General features: G+C 43.1%; 1 protein-coding gene across 12 annotated transcripts in view; it reads left to right on the top strand.

Annotated features, from left to right (window-relative positions):
* The window catches only part of LOC106603814 (transcription factor 7-like 2), a 106,702-nt gene that overhangs the window by 65,454 nt on the left and 18,267 nt on the right, over positions 1-22,981 (top strand). For all 12 annotated transcript variants that reach the window (XM_014197972.2, XM_014197973.2, XM_014197970.2 and 9 more), the window contains exons 4-5: positions 14,271-14,394; positions 22,713-22,800. In XM_014197972.2, the coding sequence (XP_014053447.1) occupies positions 14,271-14,394; positions 22,713-22,800 (212 nt within the window). The remainder of the gene's footprint in view (positions 1-14,270; positions 14,395-22,712; positions 22,801-22,981) is intronic.

Genomic DNA, 22,981 nt, shown 5'->3' with positions numbered 1-22,981 from the left:
TCTTTTATACATGGCTGCGTTCAGTGCGTTGTTATGTCTGCCTGGGCTTTGATGTTCTCAAACCTCGAACTAAGTGGTGCTCATTTTGGGTAACTCTGGAGAGGCACAATCACTTCCAGATTGGGCCTCCTACTCTGTGTGATTGGCTGTTGTTGGTGCTATAATGGCAGGGAGTGTCAGTGACAGGGGAAGGGACGCTAGGAGTACTTCTGCCTGACCATCAGCCACTGGACATGGACCCTGGGCACTGGATATACACATAGGGTACACACACACATATGGAGAACACATCACAGGAGGTTGGTGGCGCTTTAATAGGGGAGGATTGGCTTGTGGTAATGACTGGAGCGGAATCAGTGGAATGAAATGAAATACATCATGGTTTCCATGTGTTTGATGCCATTCCATTCATTCCATTCCAGCCATTAATATGAGCCGTCCTCCCCTCAGCAGCCTCCTGTGGAACACATGTATGCACAAACACACCCTACTGGGCACACTACGTCATATCAACGTGGTTAATTGGGTAATATTTGGTTCTGACGTTGATCAATGAGATTACAACCTATATTCACCCAATCAAAAAGACAGCCAAAAGTTAGTTGAATTTCCAATGTGTTATCACTATGTATTCAACCATCTAAAAGCACAACCAAATTCCAGTGGAAAAACCAATGTCAAATGTTTGGTTTATATATACAACAGATTGATGTGTTATCACTGTGCATCTAATAGCAGAACCAAATGAGCAGGGTTGCAGTTGAGATTACATTACAAGTACATGGTGATCAACTGTGAAGCCTTCCACAGACCTGCGACGACCTATTTATGCTATCTTGAAAATCCTCGCTTTATGATTACAGTGCATAAGAAATGTATAGTTACAGTAACCTCGAAATGTGGCCATGGATGTGTTACTCATTTTAAGGTTGAATTAGGGCTGCACAATTAATCAAATTCACATAAAATGATTAATATTGGCATGGGCAATATCCATATCGCAAGAGATCCATATCACATGCAATATTTTAAAACGCCACTCAACCGTGTGTAAAATATTTTAAAAGGCCACTCAACCGTGTGTAAAATATTTTAAAACGCCACTCAACCTTGTGTAAAATATTTTAAAACGCCACTCAACCTTGTGTAAAATATTTTAAAAGGCCACTCAACCGTGTGTAAAATATTTTAAAAGGCCACTCAACCGTGTGTAAAATATTTTAAAAGGCCACTCAACCGTGTGTAAAATATTTTAAAACGCCACTCAACCTTGTGTAAAATATTTTAAAAGGCCACTCAACCGTGTGTAAAATATTTTAAAAGGCCACTCAACAGTGTGGAAAATATTTTAAAACGCCACTCAACCGTGTGTAAAATATTTTAAAACGCCACTCAACCGTGTGTAAAATATTTTAAAAGGCCACTCAACAGTGTGGAAAATATTTTAAAACGCCACTCAACCGTGTGTAAAATATTTTAAAACGCCACTCAACCGTGTGTAAAATATTTTAAAACGCCACTCAACCGTGTGTAAAATATTTTAAAAGGCCACTCAACCGTGTGTAACGTCAGTTTTTATAGTTTACTCCGTTTTTGTTCTCCTCTTGTGGCTGCTTCCCACACACACACCAAGCACCGCCCCCTATCACTCAGGCTGTGCAGTTCTTCCTCCTCGGTCTTATATTCCTTCCATACTAAGACGTTTTTCTGCCAACTTTACCATACCACCAACTTTTTTCAGACTTTTCTTTATATCTTAAAGGTATTGCCGATTATTAAAACCAAAACGTTTGATTTCCGACCTAACAACCTAGTAATCATTTCGGTTAAGTTATGCCTACGGCTTAGTATGAAACGTAGCCGTAATTGGGATTCACTACGCTAGGCAGTGCCCGTTAACCATCCTCCTGGCAGTTCTAAACTTTTCAAGGCATGTTACTTCGCCCATTTCTTGGCACAGCCCACCATTAAGCATGCACTGTTTTCTTAACCACACCTGGATGGATCCAGAAAGAAAGACTGTGTTAATAAATATCACTGAATGATGAAAATAATGCAATAAAGTAGGCTAATGCAATTGAAGGCATGTATCAAATTGTTGTTGACTGAAGCTCCCAAAGTTATCCAATCGTTGTAATACATTTTAAGCAATAACCTACCTGCTTCAGGCTGCGTGTGGTCAACTAGATGATCATTTCAGCACCGCTTTGATTGGGAAAGTGCCATCATCCTGCTATGAGGCACACGTGGGGACTCGTCTTGATGAATCAATCAATTACAGATTTTAGTTTTTTGGATATTGGTTAGGCTACAATTAGGCTGGGGAAATGTTAGCTAAATTGAGGTGAGTGCTGCTCAGATCATCTTGCCAGCATGTTATATAAGTAGTTTAACAAGTGGATTATTTTGCTCTTCACTCCAGCCACTTATTAGCCTAGGCCTACTCCCGACCAAAGCCTGTGACTTCACTGACTTGTTTTAATCAATGGGATTTTGTTTCACTGAATCTCCGTCTGTACATTTGGTTAATAAGTGGAGGTGGTATAGCTCATCTATTAGTTTGCTAATCTGTCACTGATCAGAAACATTTAGCTTGCAATAATGTAGTCTAAATCAAGTGTAGGCCAATTTATTTAGTCTAAATCAAGTGTAGGCCAATTTATTTAGTCTAAATCAAGAGTAGGCCAATTTATTTAGCCTAAATCAAGTGTAGGCCAATTTATTTAGTCTAAATCAAGTGTAGGCCAATTTATTTAGTCTAAATCAAGTGTAGGCCAATTTATTTAGTCTAAATCAAGAGTAGGCCAATTTATTTAGCCTAAATCAAGAGTAGGCCAATTTATTTAGCCTAAATCAAGTGTAGGCCAATTTATTTAGCCTAAATCAAGTGTAGGCCAATTTATTTAGTCTAAATCAAGTGTATGCCAATTTATTTAGTCTAAATCAAGTGTAGGCCAATTTATTTAGTCAAAATCAAGTGTAGGCCAATTTATTTAGTCTAAATCAAGTGTAGGCCAAGACTGACTTAGTCTGGCTTTAATTCCAGTTTGTCTACAAATTAATTATTGATATGTTGGATTAACGTCTCTTTCTCAACCAAAAATCAAAGTTAAAGAACAGGACTAAATCAAATCAAACTTGAAAGAAACAAACTGGAATTAAAGCCAGACTAAGTCAGTGGTACAGTTGGAACTATCCAAGCAGAAGATACATCTCCTTCAAATTTTGATATTTGGTTGCGTTGACAACTAAACACTATCAATTATTATCATTACATTTGAAATCAACCAGAGCTTGAAACCTTAGGCTTATTGTATTGTCTATTTCTGTTGAATTCTGGGTTGAATTGAAACAATCGCTGGCGATGACTTTGCAAATGCTACAGTGGCTTCAGAAAGTATTCATGCCCCTTGACTTACATTTACATTATTTAGCAGACGCTCTTATCCAGAGCGACTTACAGTAGTGAATGCAAACATTTCATACCATGCTTTTTTTTTTTTTTTTTTTGTACTGGCCCCCCGTGGGAATCGAACCCACAACCCTGGCGTTGCACACACCATGCTGGCGCTGCAAACACCATGCTCTACCAACTGAGCCACAGGGACTTATTCCACATGTTTTGTTGTGTACCGTAAATTCCGGACTATAAGCCGCAACTTTTTTCCCAGGCTTTGAACCTCGCAGCTTAAACAATGACGCGGCTAATATATGGATTTTTCCCGCTTTCAATTTTTTTTCTCCAAAAAAACACATTCTGTGACGTGCTCAGTTTTTTGGCGGCATGAAGCTTTCATTAGACCAATGAAATTGCCGAACGGGTTAAGGTCAAACAACTTCTTAGTTTACTGTTTAGATTAAATCGAGCGCTCTCAAACTTCCCATCATTCTGATTACGGTAGTCATTTTGTCACCCTCATCATGGCAAAGACACGGAGAAATGCATATGATGCAGCTTTCAAGTTGAAGGCGATTGATCTGGCTGTTGGAAAAGGAAATAGAGCTGCTGCACGGGAGCTTGGTCTTAATGAGTCGATGATAAGACGTTGGAAACAGCAGCGTGAGGAATTGACTCAGTGCAAAAAGACAACTACCGGTAAAGCTTACTGCTAATTTTTTATTTTTTGTTACAAGCCGTGTTTCGTTAAAGCCTATTTATTTTTGTTACAAGCCGTGTTTCGTTAAAGCCTGTGTAAAGTTCATTTGTTTCAATGTACCGGTAGGCACCTGCGGCTTATAGACATGTGCGGCTTATTTATGTTCAAAATATTTTTTGTTTGTTGTAAATTCAGTGGATGCGGCTTATATTCAGGTGCGCTTAATAGTCCGGAAATTACGGTATTTCTTTTTTTCTCACACATCTACACATAAAACCCCTTAATGACAAAGTGAAAACATGTTTTTAGAAATGTTTGCAAATGTATTGAAAATGAAATACAGAAATATCTCATTTACATAAGTATTCCCACCACTGAGTCAATACTTTGTAGAAGCACCTTTGGTAGCAATTACAGCTGCCAGTCTTTCTGGGTAAGTCTCTAAGAGCTTTGCACACCTGGATTGTATAATATTTTCACATTATTCTTCAGAAAATTCTTCAAGCTCTGTCAAGTTGGTTGGTGATCATTGCTAGACAGCCTTTTTCAAGTCTTGACATAGATTCAAGCCGATTTAACTCAAAACTGTAACTAGGCCACTCAGGAACATTCAATGTCATCTTGGTAAGCAACTCCAGTGTAGATTTGATCTTGCGTTTTAGGTTATTGTCCTGCTAAAATGTGAATTTGTCTCCCAGGAAAGCAGACTGAACCAGGTTTTCCTCTAGGATTTAGCCTGTGCTTAGCTCTATTCCGTTTATTTTTATCCTAAAAAAAACTCCATAGTCCTTGCCAATGACAAGCCTACCCATAACATGATGCAGCCACCACCATGCTTGAAAACATTAGCCTCATGGTGAAATCCCTGAGCAGTTTCCTTCCTCTCTGCCAACTGAGTTAGGAAGGACGCCTGTATCTTTGTAGTGACTGGGTGTATTGATACACCACAAAGAGTGTAATTAATAACTTCACCATGCTCAAAGGGATATTCAATGTCTTTTTTTTCCTTTTTTCCCCCATCAACCAATAGGCAGTGGTGTAAAGTACTTAAGTAAAAATACTTTAAAAGAACTACTTAAGTCGTTTTTTGGGGTATCTGTACTTTACTTTACTATTTATATTTTTGACAACTTTTTGACTTTTACTCCACTACATTCCTAGAGAAAATAATGTACTTTTTACTCCTTTTTATTTCACCTTTATTTAACCAGGTAGGCAAGTTGAGAACAAGTTCTCATTTACAACTGCGACCTGGCCAAGATAAAACAAAGAAGTGTGACACAGACAACAACACAGAGTTACACATGGAATAAACAATAAACAAGCCAATAACACAATAAATAAGTCAATGACACAGTAGAAAAAAAAGAGTCTATATGCAGTGTGTGCAAATGGCATGAGGGGGTAGGCAATAAATAGGCCATAGGAGCGAATAATTACAATTTAGCAGATTAACACTGGAGTGATAAATGAGCATATGCAAATAGAAATACTGGTGTGCAAAAGACCAGCAAAGTAAATACAAACAGTATGGGGATGAGGTAGGTAGATTGGGTGGGCAATTTACAGATGGACTATGTACATCTGCAGCGATCGGTTAGCTGCTCAGATAGCTGATGTTTAAAGTTGGTGAGGGAAATAAGTCTCCAACTTCAGCGATTTTTGCAATTCGTTCCAGTCACTGGCAGCAGAGAACTGGAAGGAAAGACGGCCAAATGAGGTGTTGGCTTTGGGGATGATCAGTGAGATATACCTGCTGGAACGTGTGCTACGGGTGGGTGTTGTTATCGTGACCAGTGAACTGAGATAAGGACATTTTCCCTGACACCCAAAAGTATTCGTTACATTTTGAATGCTTAGCAGGACAGGAAAATGGTCTAATTCACACACTTATCAAGAGAACATCCCTGGTCATCCCTACTGCCTCTGATCTGGCACTCACTAAACACAAATGCTTCGTTGGTAAATTAAGTCTGAGTGTTGAACTGTACCCCTGGCTATCTGTAAATTAAAAAAAACAAGAAAATCGTGTCGTTTGGTTTGCTTAATATGAGAAATGTTTAATGATTTATACTTTTACTTTTGATACTTAAGTACATTTCAAACCAAATACTTTTAGACTTTTACTCAAGTAGTATTTTACTTGGTGACTTTTACTTGAGTCATTTTCTTTTAAGGTATCTTTACTTTTACTCAAGTATGACAACTGGGTACTTTTTCCACCACTGCCAATAGGTGCCCTTCTTTGTGAGGCATTGGAAAACCTCCCTGGTCTTTGTGGTTGAATCTGTGTTTGAAATTCACTGCTGGTTTGAAGGACCTTCCAGATAATTGTATGTGTGGTGTACAGCGATGAGGTAGTCATTCAAAAATCATGTTAAACACTATTATTGCACACAGAGTGAGTCCATGCAACTAATTATGTGACTTGTTAAGCAAATTTCTACTCCTGAACTTATTTAGGCTTGTCATAACAAAGGGGTTGAATACATATTGACGCAAGACATTTCAGCTTTTCATTTTTTATTAATTTGTTAAAATAAAAAAATATAAAAGCATTATTCCACTTTGACATTATGGGGTATTGTGTGTAGGCCAGTAAAATGTCAAATGTAGGCTGTAACACAACACAATGTGGAAGAAGTAAAGGAGTGTAGATACTTTCTGAAGGCAGTATAAAGCTCTAAATAGCATCATTGATGATATATGAGTGATAAAGTATGGTTACATTTAATTTGCTCTGTTAAACCTGCCCTTTGGAATGAGTTTGATAGGAACAGTGAATCTATTTCATTTTTAAGTGGAGACCTCTCATCAATCATTCTCACCACATTGGTAATAGTCAGTGAGTAATATCATAGCTAAACAGAGCTGTTAAAACCCTGGATAGGAGCCCAAAGTGTAGCTGTAGTTTGATCAGTCATTTTTTATGATAGTGGATATAACCTTGAAGATCTGACATTGTTTTAAAGGTCCAAATTCAACATATTTTATACAAGGTTTGTGATGACATAATCCTGTGGTAGAATTTTTACCTCAAAACAACAGTTTATGTGGATTACATTTTTCAAATCCAATGTATTTTCCACGTAGATTCCACATCACAATACGTTGACAATGTTGATTCAACCAGTTTGTGTCCAGTGGGACACACACACACACACACACACACACACACACACACACACACACACACACACTCATACACACTCATACACACACACACACACACACACACACACACACACACACACACACACACACACACACACACTCATACACACACACACACACACACACACACACACACACACACACACACACACACACACACACATACACACACACACACATACACACACACACACACTCATACACACACACACACACACACACACACACACACACACACACACACACACACACACACACACACACACACACACACACACACACACACACACACACACACACACACACACACACACACACACACACACACACACACACACACACACACACACACACACACACACACACACGCATACACACACATGCATACACACACATACAAACGTCCAAACAGCATCACTCTTATCCACAACAGCCTTCTACTTGTTGTTTTACTGTCTCAGTCTTTTTATAGAACCTTCAACTTAATCATCCACTCTTAAATGATTTCCATCCCTAGCTGGCCTGTATCCATACATAGCACACAGCCAGTTCCAGGATCAAACAGAATGTAAATGTCTCAGGTCTCATTCTGACGACTTCCTGTGCCCCTTCAGCCAGCCCTTTCACTCTCACACTGTCAGGTGTGGGTAATTTTCCCCTCTATACCACTGCTCGCACACAAACCTGAGGGTGTGTGTATGAGTAATGCCTAGCGCAGGTTATCCCACAGCGCCACCACAGCAAGGCTCGGGCTCAGTGTGGCGGTGGTACAGTGGATGGGTTAACAGTCACATCTGTCGCCCCTCCTGCTCATCTGTGTACTTGCCTGTCTGTGTCTGCATCCCAGCCACTCAACTTGGGATTTCATAGGGGCCACAGATAGACTACACTGTATGCAGTACAGTAGGAACAGGGTCTGTAACGTAATGAACAGTACATGACATTACAACATAGTCGTTTTCTGTACTTAACACAACGGCAATTGATGGGAACTTGCGACTGATTCACGTGTGAAGTGAGTGTTTTATTAGTGCTATTTTATCTTTTATCTTAATTCATGACAATGTTACAAAACTACAAATTAACATGACTCTGATTTAGATTTTATCTCTCTTTTTTTACCTTTATTTATACAGGTAAGTCGATGTACAATGTATTTTTTAACCTACTTGAAAGGCCCAAACAAGACCATTCAATCCAAATGATTGTAGCTCATTTAACCTTGATATTTAGCAGAGGGCCTAGATGATGAACAACGGAGAAGTGAGTGTGTTTAATGTATCAACGATGAAATAGAGAGATTAAAGACGTTACTCAAAGCACTCTGGCCGTGCTCCGAACAGGACCCCTAATTTCCGCTTCAAAAACCCTTCTTAGGTCTGTGAACACCAAAGAATACATTATGTGTAAAGTGTTTCATCAGCATAGGGAATGAAGCGGCAGAGACATGGGTCAAGGTGTAGCCTATTGGCCGTCGGGGGGGGAGGTCATCATCCATCATTAATTCCCAGTGATGTCTCAAACACCATTACCTCTTATTTAACAGTGGATTCCTGTTCAAACACAACCCCGCCAGATAAAAGGCAATATCAATATGCTAATATATGTCCTTTTAAGTGAAATTAGATTACTGAAGGATGAGCACAGTGCGTTTGCCGTACTTTAAAAGGTTTAATATCTAATTGGAATTTTGTCTTTGATGTTATCGGAGACCAAAGATTTAGATAGGAGTTGGATTGAAGTCTTAAGTTAATTCACATTTCTGTGAGTGTGTGTGTGGGTGGGGGGGTATTTGTGTGCACTCGCTCCTATGCGTGTATCCCGTTACAAGGACAGAAACAGAATTATGTCTAAGTTGTGTGGGGGGGGGGGTTTAAATAAAGGGAGGGTGATAATCATTTGGTCTCTGTGAGTGTGTAGAAAAGGAACACGCATAGAAAACCACTTCAAGGATGGCTAATTGCCTTTAGGAAGGGAGAGATGTAAATAATAAATTGTGTGGCTATAATGTTATGAAGGTACATCACCCTCAGACCTTGGAACAGAACCAGTGGTCCTGGGAGGATAGAGAGAGGGATAAAGAGAGGGAGAGAGAGGGAGAGAAAGAGAGAGAGTGGTTATTTTGTCCCGTGATTATTGTTTTTACTGTTGTCCCGTTGACAATATTGCTTATTATTATTTTAATTATGTTAATATTGTAAATCTCCAAAGTAAGCTTTGGTAATATGTACATCGTTACGTCATGCCAATAAAGCAAATTGAATTGAATTGAGAGAGAAAGAGGGGGAGATGGAGAGAGAGAGTGCTACACAAAGAGAGAGAGTGCTACACAAAGAGAGAGAGAGAGAGAGAGAGAGAGACAGAGAGAGAGAGAGAGACAGAGAGAGAGAGAGAGAGAGAGAGAGAGAGAGAGAGAAAGAGAGAGAGAGCTTTGGCAATGTTAACATGTGTTTCCCATGCCAATATAAAGCCCCTTCACTCCTGAAAAAACTGTAGACCCCCCCCCCCCTCTCTCTCAATTCAGTTTCAATTTAAGGGCTTTATTGGCATGGGAATCATATGTTAACATTGCCAAAGGAATGTAGATAATAAACAATAGTGAAATAAACATAAAAAACATACAGTAAACATTACACTCACAAAACTTCCAAAAGAATAAAGACATTTCAAATGTCATATTATGTGCAAATAGTTAACGTACAAAAGGGAAGATAAATAAACATAAATGTGGGTTGTATTTACAATGGTGTTTGTTCTTCACTGGTTGCCCTTTTCTTGTGGCAACAGGTCACAAATCTTGCTGCTGTGATGTCACACTGTGGTATTTCACCCAGTAGATATGGGAGTTTATCAAAATCGGGTTTGTTTTCTAATTCTTTGTGGATCTGTGTAATCTGAGGGAAATATGTGTCTCTAATATGGTCATACATTTGGCAGGAGGTTAGGAAGTGCAGCTCAGTTTCCATCTTATTTTGAATTGGGGCGGCAGGTAGCCTAATGGTTAGAGTGTTGGACTAGTAACTGAAAGGTTGCAAGATTGAATCCCCAATCTGACAAGGTAAAAATCTGTCGTTCTGCCCCTGAACAGGCAGTTAACCCACTGTTCCTATGCCGTCATTGTAAATAAAGATTTGTTCTTAACTGAATTGCCTAGTTAAATAAAAAAAATGTATGGGCAGTGCACATAGCCTGTCTTCTCTTGAGAGCCAGGTCTATCTCAATAGCAAGGCTATGGTCACTGAGTCTGTACATAGTCAAAGCTTTCCTTAAGTTTGGGTCAGTCACAGTGGTCAGGTATTCTGCCACGGTGTACTCTCTGTTTAGGGCCAAATAGCATTCTAGTTTGCTCAGTTGTTTTGTTCATTCTTTCCAATGGGTCAAGTAATTATCTTTATGTTTTCTCATGATTTTGGTTGGGTCTAATTGTGTTTCTGTCCTTGGGCTCTGTGGTGTCTGTTTGTGAACAGAGCCCCAGAACCAGCTTGCTTAGGGGACTCTGTAGGTGATGGCTTTGTTATGGAAGGTTTGGGAATCGCTTCCTTTTAGGTGGTTGTAGAATTTAACTGCTCTTTTCTGGATTTGATAATTAGCGGGTATTGGCCTAATTCTGCTCTGCATGCATTATTTGGTGTTTTACATTGTACACAGAGGATATTTTTGCAGAATTCTGCATGCAGCGTCTCAATTTGATGTTTGTCCCATTTTGTGAATTCTTGGTTGGTTAGTGGACCCCAGACCTCACAACCATAAAGGGCAATAGGTTCTATAACTGATTCAAGTATTTTTAGCCAGATCTTAATTGGTATGTCGAATTCTATGTTCCTTTGATGGCATAGAAGGCCCTTTTTGCCTTATCTCTCTGATTTCTCACAGCTTTGTGGAAGTTAACTGTGGCGCTGATGTTTAGGCCGAAGTATGTATCGCTTTTTTGTGTGCTCTAGGGCAACAGGTTCTAGATGGAATTTGTATTTGTTGTCCTGGCAACTTGACCTTTTTTGGAACACCATTATTTTTGTGTTACTGAGATTTACTGTCAGGGCCCAGGTCTGACAGAATCTGTGCTGAAGATCTTGGTGCTTCTGTAAGCCCTCCTTGTTGGGGACAGACGCACCAGATCATCAGCAAACAGTAGACATTTGACTTCAGATTCTAGTAGGTTGAGGCCGGGTGCTGCAGACTTTTCTAGTGCCCTCACCAATTCGTTGATATACATGTTGAAGAGGGTGGGGCTTAAGCTGCATCCCTGTCTCACCCCATGGCCCTGTGGAAAGACATTTTTATTTTATTTCACCTTTATTTATTTAACCAGGTAGGCTAGTTGAGAACAAGTTCTCATTTACAACTGCCACCTGGCCAATATAAAGCAAAGCAGTGCGACAAAAACAACAACACAGAGTTACACATGGGATAAACAAATGTACAGTCAATAACACAATAGAAAAATCTGTATACAGTGTGTGCAAATGAAGTAAGGAGGTAAGGCAATAAATAGGCCATAGTGGCGAAGTAATTACAATTTAGCAATTAACACTGGAGTGATAGATGTGCAGATGAGGATGAAAAACTAAAACAAATATGGGATGAGGTAGTTAGTTGGTTGGATGGGCTATTTACAGATGGGCTGTGTACATCTGCAGCGATCGGTAAGCTGCTCTGACAGCTGACACTTAAAGTTAGTGAGGGAGATATGAGTCTCCAACTTCAGTGATTTTTGCAATTCGTTCCAGTCACTGGCAACAGAGAACTGGAAGGAAAAGCGGCCAAAGGAGGTTTTGGCTTTGGGAATGACCAGTGAAATATACCTGCTGAAGCACGTGCTACGGGTGGGTGTTGCTATGGTGATCAGTGAGCTGAGATAAGGCGGAGCTTTACCTAGCAAAGACTTATAGATGACCTGGAGCCAGTGGGTTTGGCAACGAATATGTAGCAAGGACCAGCCAACGAGAGCATACAGGTCGCAGTGGTGGGTAGTATATGGGGCTTTGGTGACAAAACGGATGGCACTGTGATAGACTGCATCCAATTTGCTGAGTAGTGTGTTTGAGGCTATTTTGTAAATGACATCGCCGAAGTCAAGGATCGGTAGGATAGTCAGTTTTACGAGGGTAAGTTTGGCAGCATGAGTGAAGGAGGCTTTGTTGCGAAATAGGAAGCCGATTCTAGATTTAATTTTGAATTGGAGATGCAGGGATAGGCGGTTTGGTTGTAAATCATGCAGCGCCTTCTGTCACGATCGCAGATTTTAGAGGAACAACAAATGTTGGTACATAAAAGTGTCTTACAGTGAGGGAAAAAAGTATTTGATCCCCTGCTGATTTTGTACGTTTGCCCACTGACAAAGAAATGATCAGTCTATCATTTTAATGGTAGGTTTATTTGAACAGTGAGAGACAGAATAACAACAAAAAAAATCCAGAAAAACGCATGTCAAAAATGTGGCTGAGGTGCACCCGTGACCAGCTCAGAAACCAGATTGCATAGCGGAGAAGGTACGGTGGGATTCGAAATGGTCGGTGATCTGTTTGTTCACTTGGCTTTTGAAGACTTTGGAAAGGCAGGGTAGGATGGATATAGGTCTGTAGCAGTTTGGGTCTAGAGTGTCTCCCCCTTTGAAGAGGGGGATGACCACGGCCGCTTTCCAATCTTTAGGGATCTCAGACGATACGAAAGAGAGGTTGAACAGACTAGTAATTGGGGTTGCAACAATGGCGGCGGATAATTTTAGGAAGAGAGAGTCCAGATTGTCTAACCCAGCTGATTTGTAGGGATCCGGGTTTTGCAGCTCTATCAGAACATCAGCTGTCTGGATTTGGGCGAAGGAGAAGCGGCGGGGCTTGGGCCAGTGTGTGTTTTTTGCCAATTTTAACCGCACACTTGTTGTTTGTGTACATGGATTTTATAATGTCGTATGTTTGTGCCCCAACACCACTTTCCATCAATTTGTATAACAGACCCTCATGCCAAATTGAGTCAAAAGCTTTTTTGAAATCGACAAAGCATGAGAAGACTTAGCCTTTGTTTTGTTTTGTTTTGTTTTGTTTGTTTGTCAATTAGGGTGTACAGGGTGAATACGTTCTCTATCATATGGTAATTTGGTAAAAAGCCAATTTGACATTTGCTCAGTACATTGTTTTCACTGACGAAATGTATGAGTCTGCTGTTAATGGTAATGCAGAGGATTTTCCCAAGGTTGCTGTTGACGCATATCCCACGGTAGTTATTGGGATACCTCTCTCTTTTTCTCTCCCAGCTCTGATGTTGTGTTGCTGTGTGTTTGGAACATTAAATGTAGTGGTAGTATTTTGTTTTAGCTCTCCCACATCATACTGATGAGAACCTGTGTTACGAGGTTTAGATGTGATGTAATCAGGTGGGGATAGGGGAATGTTGAAAGTGGGTTTTAGTAATGTGTGTCGGCGCGCGTGGAAGGACTGCCTTAAAGTGATAAGGCATTCACTTTATAAAACAGCAGGGGGCCAATGTGAAGCCGACCAGGCGGGCCTCAGCCTCTCTCTGTTGTGCTGCTGCTGGAGTCTTCAGAGCAGCAGAGAGAAACAGAAGTTTTCTGAAATATGTACATACACATGAAAATCAATGCCTCAGCCAAACTTTCAAACACATACACACACACACTGACAAAATATGAAAGGCTCTGCTATTGGAACTGTGTCCAAGAACGGGTGAATACCTCCAACATGGTAACCACTGTGACATATCATATGTCACACAGCATGCTGTTAGCATTAGAAATAACTGGATTTCACCTAAGTTATTGAAAGCCATTTGTAAACAGAAACATGAAAGCAAACAAGCTCTCACGCAGCCTCCCTTGATCATCAAAGTCCTATCGATCAAATGTACCCCCACACCCTCCACCCCTCCCCGAATCCCCAGCCAACCCAATTGGAGCAAATGTATTCTGCTTCCAAAGCACATCTGTTTGTTCCAAGCCATGCTTAAAATTACGTCTGTCTCTCTCCCCCTCACTCTCTGTTGCAGTCCAACAAAGTTTCAGTGGTCCAACAGTCTCACGGGATGCACCCCCTGACGTCCCTCCTGCCCTACAGCAACGACCACTTCAACCCCAGCCCCCCTCACCTGCCCACAGACATGAGTCAGAAAGGTAGGTCAATCTATCATCTCCCTCATCCTAACACACACCAGCCAGGCCAGTGGGAAAGACTTCTCCTGTCAGTCACCACAGCAGAGTAGACCAATCATCCTCTAGCCTTCTCCTGTCAGTCACCACAGCAGAGTAGACCAATCATCCTCTAGCCTTCTCCTGTCAGTCACCACAGCAGAGTAGACCAATCATCCTCTAGCCTTCTCCTGTCAGTCACCACAGCAGAGTAGACCAATCATCCTCTAGCCTTCTCCTGTCAGTCACCACAGCAGAGTAGACCAATCATCCTCTAGCCTTCTCCTGTCAGTCACCACAGCAGAGTAGACCAATCATCCTCTAGCCTTCTCCTGTCAGTCACCACAGCAGAGTAGACCAATCATCCTCTAGCCTTCTGTCAGTCACCACAGCAGAGTAGACCAATCATCCTCTAGCCTTCTCCTGTCAGTCACCACAGCAGAGTAGACCAATCATCCTCTAGCCTTCTCCTGTCAGTCACCACAGCAGAGTAGACCAATCATCCTCTAGCCTTCTCCTGTCAGTCACCACAGCAGAGTAGACCAATCATCCTCTAGCCTTCTCCTGTCAGTCACCACAGCAGAGTAGACCAATCATCCTCTAGCCTTCTCCTGTCAGTCACCACAGCAGAGTAGACCAATCATCCTCTAGCCTTCTCCTGTCAGTCACCACAGCAGAGTAGACCAATCATCCTCTAGCCCTCTGTCAGTCACCACAGCAGAGTAGACCAATCATCCTCTAGCCTTCTCCTGTCAGTCACCACAGCAGAGTAGACCAATCATCCTCTAGCCTTCTCCATTCCCAGTGTATATGGTAATTTTTTTCACCTGAACCAACGTGAAGTGGTACTTCCTGCTTAATTGTAACAGAAATCCTGAAGATTAGGTACACACCAAAAGAAGAATATAGTCCCCTTTCACCATCTACCTGGGCCGAAGTCTCTGTGGAGTCTGCTGTGACCTTACCATGACAAAATCTGGGCCCTAATTCAAAGCCAATTACTTGGGTCTGAAGATTTTCCTGGTCAGTTCATGCAGTCAGGGAAAACTCCTGGTCCTGTTTTCATGCTGCTGCCGTCCCCCGTCCCCCCCCTCCCACATACACACACCAACTCCACCCCTGATTCCTGAGCTGCAGCAGTGGAGCCGTGTGGAGCCGAGCAGCAGCTGCAGCCCAGAGACAGGAGCTTACATCCCAAATGGCACCCTATTCCCTGTATAGTGCCCTACTTATCACCAGAGCCCTACATTTTAATTTTTTTTTACATTTTAGTCATTTAGCAGGCGCTCTTATCCAGAGCGACTTACAGTAGTGAATGCATACATTTCATTTCAGTGCTGGCCCCCCGTGGGAATCGAACCCACAACCCTGGCGTTGCAAACACCATGCTCTACCAACTGAGCTACAGGGAAGGCCAGGGCCCTGTGCGCCCTGGCCAAAAGTAGTGCACTATGTAGGGGAAAGGGTGCCATTTGGGATGCCGGCTATAGACAGGCCCTTCTTTCCAGGGAGCCTCCGGCTGCCCCACCACCGCACTTGAAGTGGTCCCATCCCCAAGAGGGGCTGCTTGCCACACAACCCCCCTCAAACACATGCACGCACGCACACACACACACACACACACACAGAGCTGGAAGCAATTAGGGTGACAATCACACAGGGCCATCCACAAGGTTCTGCTTAGGATGCTCTCACAGTCGTTCGCACACTTGGCTCGCATAGTCACTCAGAGACTTACACACACCACGAGCTCTCCATCACTCTCCTCAACATCTCCTCACGAGCTTACTACTCACATACAGAGAGATAGCGATGGACACACGTGTTTAATTTCATTTTTATCAATTCTATAGATCTGATTCATTTTCAGTGGAAGGGAAAAACTACATTTTAACCCAAACACAGCTTTAATTAACGAGCTGATGAAAATGTCCTCCTGTAATGATCTGATGAAGACTGACCAGGGCTGAATAGCGATCAGACTGTCTGTCTGTCTGTCTGTCTGTCTGTCTGTCTGTCTGTCTGTCTGTCTGTCTGTCTGTCTGTCTGTCTGTCTGTCTGTCTGTCTGTCTGTCTGTCTGTACTACTGCCTGTGGTCAGAGAAAGGCCGACCTTTTTCAGACAGGGGCAGAGAGTGAGGGCCCCTCTCACAGAGCAGTGCAGGGTAGCAGGCCCCAGCCCAGACAATCTCTCTGTCTCCAGCTGTGAATCCCCCTGCTCTGCCACTCCTTGTCTAGACTGGGGCTGGGCAGTGTAGTAGCTAAGTAACATGACAATGCCCAGGGGTGATGTGAGAGTTTATGCCAGTGACTCACCACATAATGAGAGGTCTAGGCCTCCCTGTACACACCTGATACCCCCTAGTCCTTACCCCCTTCTCACACCCTCTCACCTCACCCCCTTAGCTCACACATAATCACATCACACCCCTCTTCCCTGACACCTTACACTGCAGGAAGCTCACATTTCACATCATACCTCATAATGCAGTGTACAGAGACTACAGCTGACAGTGTGAGTTTCCAGCAGCTTCTCTGACAATAGGCCCCTCACATACCCTCCATCCGTCTTCCTTTCCCTCACTCTGCCAGTCTGCCTGCATGTCAGTCAGTCTGTCAGTCAGTGCATTCAGTACAGACCTGTACTAATAGTCATTCAGTCTGTCAGTCAGTGCATTCAGTACAGACCTGTACTAATAGTCATTCAGTCTGTCAGTCAGTGCATTCAGTACAGACCTGTACTAATAGTCATTCAGTGTGTCAGTCAGTGCATTCAGTACAGACCTGTACTAATAGTCATTCAGTCTGTCAGTCAGTGCATTCAGTACAGACCTGTACTAATAGTCATTCAGTCTGTCAGTCAGTGCATTCAGTACAGACCTGTACTTTTAGTCATTCAGTCTGTCAGTCAGTACATTCAGTACAGACCAGTACTAATAGTCATTCAGTGTGTCAGTCACTGCATTCAGTACAGACCTGTACTAATAGTCATTCAGTCTGTCAGTCAGTGCATTCAGTACAGACCTGTACTAATAGTCATTCAGTCTGTCAGTCAGTGCATTCAGTACAGACCTGTACTAATAGTCATTCAGTCTGTCAGTCAGTGCATTCAGTACAGACCTGTACTAATAGTCATTCAGTCTGTCAGTCAGTACATTCAGTACAGACCTGTACTAATATTCAATCAGTCTGTCAGTCAGTGCATTCAGTACAGACCTGTACTAATAGTCATTCAGTCTGTCAGTCAGTGCATTCAGTACAGACCTGTACTAATAGTCATTCAGTCTGTCAGTCAGTGCATTCAGTACAGACCTGTACTAATAGTCATTCAGTCTGTCAGTCAGTGCATTCAGTACAGACCTGTACTAATAGTCATTCAGTGTGTCAGTCAGTGCATTCAGTACAGACCTGTACTAATAGTCATTCAGTCTGTCAGTCAGTGCATTCAGTACAGACCTGTACTAATAGTCATTCAGTCTGTCAGTCAGTGCATTCAGTACAGACCTGTACTAATAGTCATTCAGTCTGTCAGTCAGTGCATTCAGTACAGACCTGTACTAATAGTCATTCAGTGTGTCAGTCAGTGCATTCAGTACAGACCTGTACTAATAGTCATTCAGTGTGTCAGTCAGTGCATTCAGTACAGACCTGTACTAATAGTCATTCAGTGTGTCAATCAGTGCATTCAGTACAGACCTGTACTAATAGTCATTCAGTGTGTCAGTCAGTGCATTCAGTACAGACCTGTACTAATAGTCATTCAGTGTGTCAGTCAGTGCATTCAGTACAGACCTGTACTAATAGTCATTCAGTCTGTCAGTCAGTGCATTCAGTACAGACCTGTACTAATAGTCATTCAGTCTGTCAGTCAGTGCATTCAGTACAGACCTGTACTAATAGTCATTCAGTCTGTCAGTCAGTGCATTCAGTACAGACCTGTACTAATAGTCATTCAGTCTGTCAGTCAGTGCATTCAGTACAGACCTGTACTAATAGTCATTCAGTCTGTCAGTCAGTGCATTCAGTACAGACCTGTACTAATAGTCATTCAGTGTGTCAGTCAGTGCATTCAGTACAGACCTGTACTAATAGTCATTCAGTGTGTCAGTCAGTGCATTCAGTACAGACCTGTACTAATAGTCATTCAGTGTGTCAGTCAGTGCATTCAGTACAGACCTGTACTAATAGTCATTCAGTGTGTCAGTCAGTGCATTCAGTACAGACCTGTACTAATAGTCATTCAGTGTGTCAGTCAGTGCATTCAGTACAGACCTGTACTAATAGTCATTCAGTCTGTCAGTCAGTGCATTCAGTACAGACCTGTACTAATAGTCATTCAGTCTGTCAGTCAGTGCATTCAGTACAGACCTGTACTAATAGTCATTCAGTCTGTCAGTCAGTGCATTCAGTACAGACCTGTACTAATAGTCATTCAGTCTGTCAGTCAGTGCATTCAGTACAGACCTGTACTAATAGTCATTCAGTGTGTCAGTCAGTGCATTCAGTACAGACCTGTACTAATAGTCATTCAGTGTGTCAGTCAGTGCATTCAGTACAGACCTGTACTAATAGTCATTCAGTCTGTCAGTCAGTGCATTCAGTACAGACCTGTACTAATAGTCATTCAGTCTGTCAGTCAGTGCATTCAGTACAGACCTGTACTAATAGTCATTCAGTGTGTCAGTCAGTGCATTCAGTACAGACCTGTACTAATAGTCATTCAGTGTGTCAGTCAGTGCATTCAGTACAGACCTGTACTAATAGTCATTCAGTCTGTCAGTCAGTGCATTCAGTACAGACCTGTACTAATAGTCATTCAGTCTGTCAGTCAGTGCATTCAGTACAGACCTGTACTAATAGTCATTCAGTCTGTCAGTCAGTACATTCAGTACAGACCTGTACTAATAGTCATTCAGTGTGTCAGTCAATGCATTCAGTACAGACCTGTACTAATAGTCATTCAGTGTGTCAGTCAGTGCATTCAGTACAGACCTGTACTAATAGTCATTCAGTCTGTCAGTCAGTGCATTCAGTACAGACCTGTACTAATAGTCATTCAGTCTGTCAGTCAGTGCATTCAGTACAGACCTGTACTAATAGTCATTCAGTCTGTCAGTCAGTGCATTCAGTACAGACCTGTACTAATAGTCATTCAGTCTGTCAGTCAGTGCATTCAGTACAGACCTGTACTAATAGTCATTCAGTCTGTCAGTCAGTGCATTCAGTACAGACCTGTACTAATAGTCATTCAGTGTGTCAGTCAGTGCATTCAGTACAGACCTGTACTAATAGTCATTCAGTGTGTCAGTCAGTGCATTCAGTACAGACCTGTACTAATAGTCATTCAGTGTGTCAGTCAGTGCATTCAGTACAGACCTGTACTAATAGTCATTCAGTCTGTCAGTCAGTGCATTCAGTACAGACCTGTACTAATAGTCATTCAGTCTGTCAGTCAGTGCATTCAGTACAGACCTGTACTAATAGTCATTCAGTGTGTCAGTCAGTGCATTCAGTACAGACCTGTACTAATAGTCATTCAGTCTGTCAGTCAGTGCATTCAGTACAGACCTGTACTAATAGTCATTCAGTCTGTCAGTCAGTGCATTCAGTACAGACCTGTACTAATAGTCATTCAGTGTGTCAGTCAGTGCATTCAGTACAGACCTGTACTAATAGTCATTCAGTGTGTCAGTCAGTGCATTCAGTACAGACCTGTACTAATAGTCATTCAGTGTGTCAGTCAGTGCATTCAGTACAGACCTGTACTAATAGTCATTCAGTCTGTCAGTCAGTGCATTCAGTACAGACCTGTACTAATAGTCATTCAGTGTGTCAGTCAGTGCATTCAGTACAGACCTGTACTAATAGTCATTCAGTCTGTCAGTCAGTGCATTCAGTACAGACCTGTACTAATAGTCATTCAGTCTGTCAGTCAGTGCATTCAGTACAGACCTGTACTAATAGTCATTCAGTCTGTCAGTCAGTGCATTCAGTACAGACCTGTACTAATAGTCATTCAGTGTGTCAGTCAGTGCATTCAGTACAGACCTGTACTAATAGTCATTCAGTCTGTCAGTCAGTGCATTCAGTACAGACCTGTACTAATAGTCATTCAGTGTGTCAGTCAGTGCATTCAGTACAGACCTGTACTAATAGTCATTCAGTGTGTCAACCATCATACTGAACCAAAGTCACACCATCTTGACACATTTGTTCACGTGTGCAGTTGTCAGATGTGACTGTTGCTGCATTAGGGTGAAAAAGAGAAGTTCAATAGAAACCAAAACTACTGTACTGTACTGGGGTTTCTCTTTGAGGCCTTTTCAGGGCACAGCACATGAGCTACTGGCCACTCATTTAGAACTGTGATATGATAGCAGTTTCACTTATTGTGGTTTTGGTAACAGTAAAAGGTAATTAGTATTGAAATGCTATTTTAAACAGTATATCCTAACAACATCTTGGAGAGTTATCTGACTAACCAGTTTGATCTTTTACTGGTGACTGATCCTGGGTCTAATGTCATTTCACATATGTTTTTAAACGGTCATTCCAGGAGTATTTAATGTTGTTATTTACTGTAAGAATTAGTAGAGCAACAAAATATGCAAAAAATGAATAACTGGAAGTTGAAGTTAAATGTAGGTATTACTAGTGCAAACTCATCAGAAGTTTGTGTGTTGTAACTGTGTTTGGACTCTGGAGAGTAGAGACTGAGACTGCAAGCTGTTCTCTACACGAAGGACAGGGGCTTTTTCAGGAAGGGGTCTGGAGGGAGGGAGGGAGGGACGGGTCTGGAGGGAGGGAGGGGGGTCTGGAGGGAGGGGGTCAGGAGGGAAAGGGTCTGGAGGGAAGGGGTCTAGAGGGAGGGAGGGACGGGTCTGGAGGGAAGGGGTCTGGAGGGAGGGAGGGACGGGTCTGGAGGGAAGGGGTCTGGAGGGAGGGAGGGACGGGTCTGGAGGGGAGGGACGGGTCTGGAGGGAAGGGGTCTGGAGGGAAGGGGCCTGGAGGGAGGGAGGGAGGGAGGGAGGGAGGGAGGGAGGGAGGGAGGGAGGGAGGGAGGGGGAGGGAGGGAGGGAGGGAGGGAGGGGTCTGGAGGGAGGGGGTCTGGAGGGAGGGAGGGAGGGACAGGTCTGGAGGGAGGTGGTCTGGAGGGAAGGGGTCTGGAGGGAGGGACGGGTCTGGAGGGAGGGGGTCTGGAGGGAAGGGGTCTGGAGGGAAGGGGTCTGGAGGGGAGGGGTCTGGAGGGAGGGAAGGGGTCTGGAGGGAGGGAAGGGGTCTGGAGGGAAGGGGTCTGGAGGGAGGGAGGGAGGGATGGGTCTGGAGGGAGGGAGGGATGGGTCTGGAGGGAGGGGGTCTGGAGGGAAGGGGTCTGGAGGGAGGGAGGGATGGGTCTGGAGGGAGGGAGGGATGGGTCTGGAGGGAGGGACGGGTCTGGAGGGAGGGACGGGTCTGGAGGGAGGGGGTCTGGAGGGAGGGACGGGTCTGGAGGGAGGGGTTCTGGAGGGAAGGGGTCTGGAGGGAAGGATGAGAGAGTCACGTTGACTCAGTCACATTCCAGTCCTTCAGATTTATAGATGGTCCAGTGCAGAAACAGGCCTACAGCAACGGCAGATTACAGTCATCTGCAGCATTCTTCTGTAACAAATATAGGTTATGTTCGGGTTGTGCTTAAGTGCTAGGTGCTCGCTGTTGACAAATGACTTCCTTTGAAAGGCACGGAGAAAGCCATTTTGTTTTGTGTCGGGACGCTGCTCTTTTATGTGGGCCCATCTCCATAATGGAAAACATCACGTCTTCTCAGGAGCTTCTGACTGACTGACACATCATGGGAAGAAACTTGGGTCAAGATCCCTTTGTTATAAAGCTATTGTTGGTGGTGCGATGCAGGGACCAAATAGTAAAACAGCTGGCCCAAGGAGAAGACGAATGGCTGTTACAAAGGAGTGGAATGAAAGACCTAGTTCACAGAGTTGTTTTCACTTCACTTGGTAGTGAGTCAGATGTACTGGATCAACAAGATGCTGGGTTAGGGATGCTAGGGGCCTCTGGTGGAAACCTTTAACCTTAGTTCTCGTACATCTTACATCAACACCCCCTTGACCCTTCCAATTAGCTAGTGAGCACACACACACATACATACACACACACACAGCAGGGATGTATGAGAATGGGGTGGTTGTGTGTGTATGCGTGTGTGTGACCTGTGTGTGTAATGGTAGGTGCCCAGCCAGGTAATGAGGCCCTTGCTGAGTCAGTGGCCCTGAGTTAATGAGCGTGTCTTCTCCTGCGTGTCCCCTCCAGGCGTTCACAGGCCCCAGTCCCAGGACATCTCAGGTTTCTACTCCCTACCCCCTGGCGGTGTAGGACAGATGCCCCCCTCCATGGGCTGGTAAGTCTTATGCAAACTCACACACACTCACATACTCTCTCGTACACACACGCATGGGCACACAGGCGGCAGGTAGCCTAGCGGTTAGAGCGTTGGGCCAGTAACCAAAAGGTCGCTGGTTCGAATACCCGACGGCAAGGCACTTAACCCTAATTTGCTCCAGGGGCGCCTTAGTACTATG

This window comes from Salmo salar, chromosome ssa04 (assembly GCF_905237065.1).
Source record: "Salmo salar chromosome ssa04, Ssal_v3.1, whole genome shotgun sequence".
In the NCBI taxonomy this organism is placed as follows: domain Eukaryota; kingdom Metazoa; phylum Chordata; class Actinopteri; order Salmoniformes; family Salmonidae; genus Salmo; species Salmo salar.
Note: the sequence above shows the minus strand (reverse complement) of the source record. Positions and strands in the feature narration are given on the sequence as shown.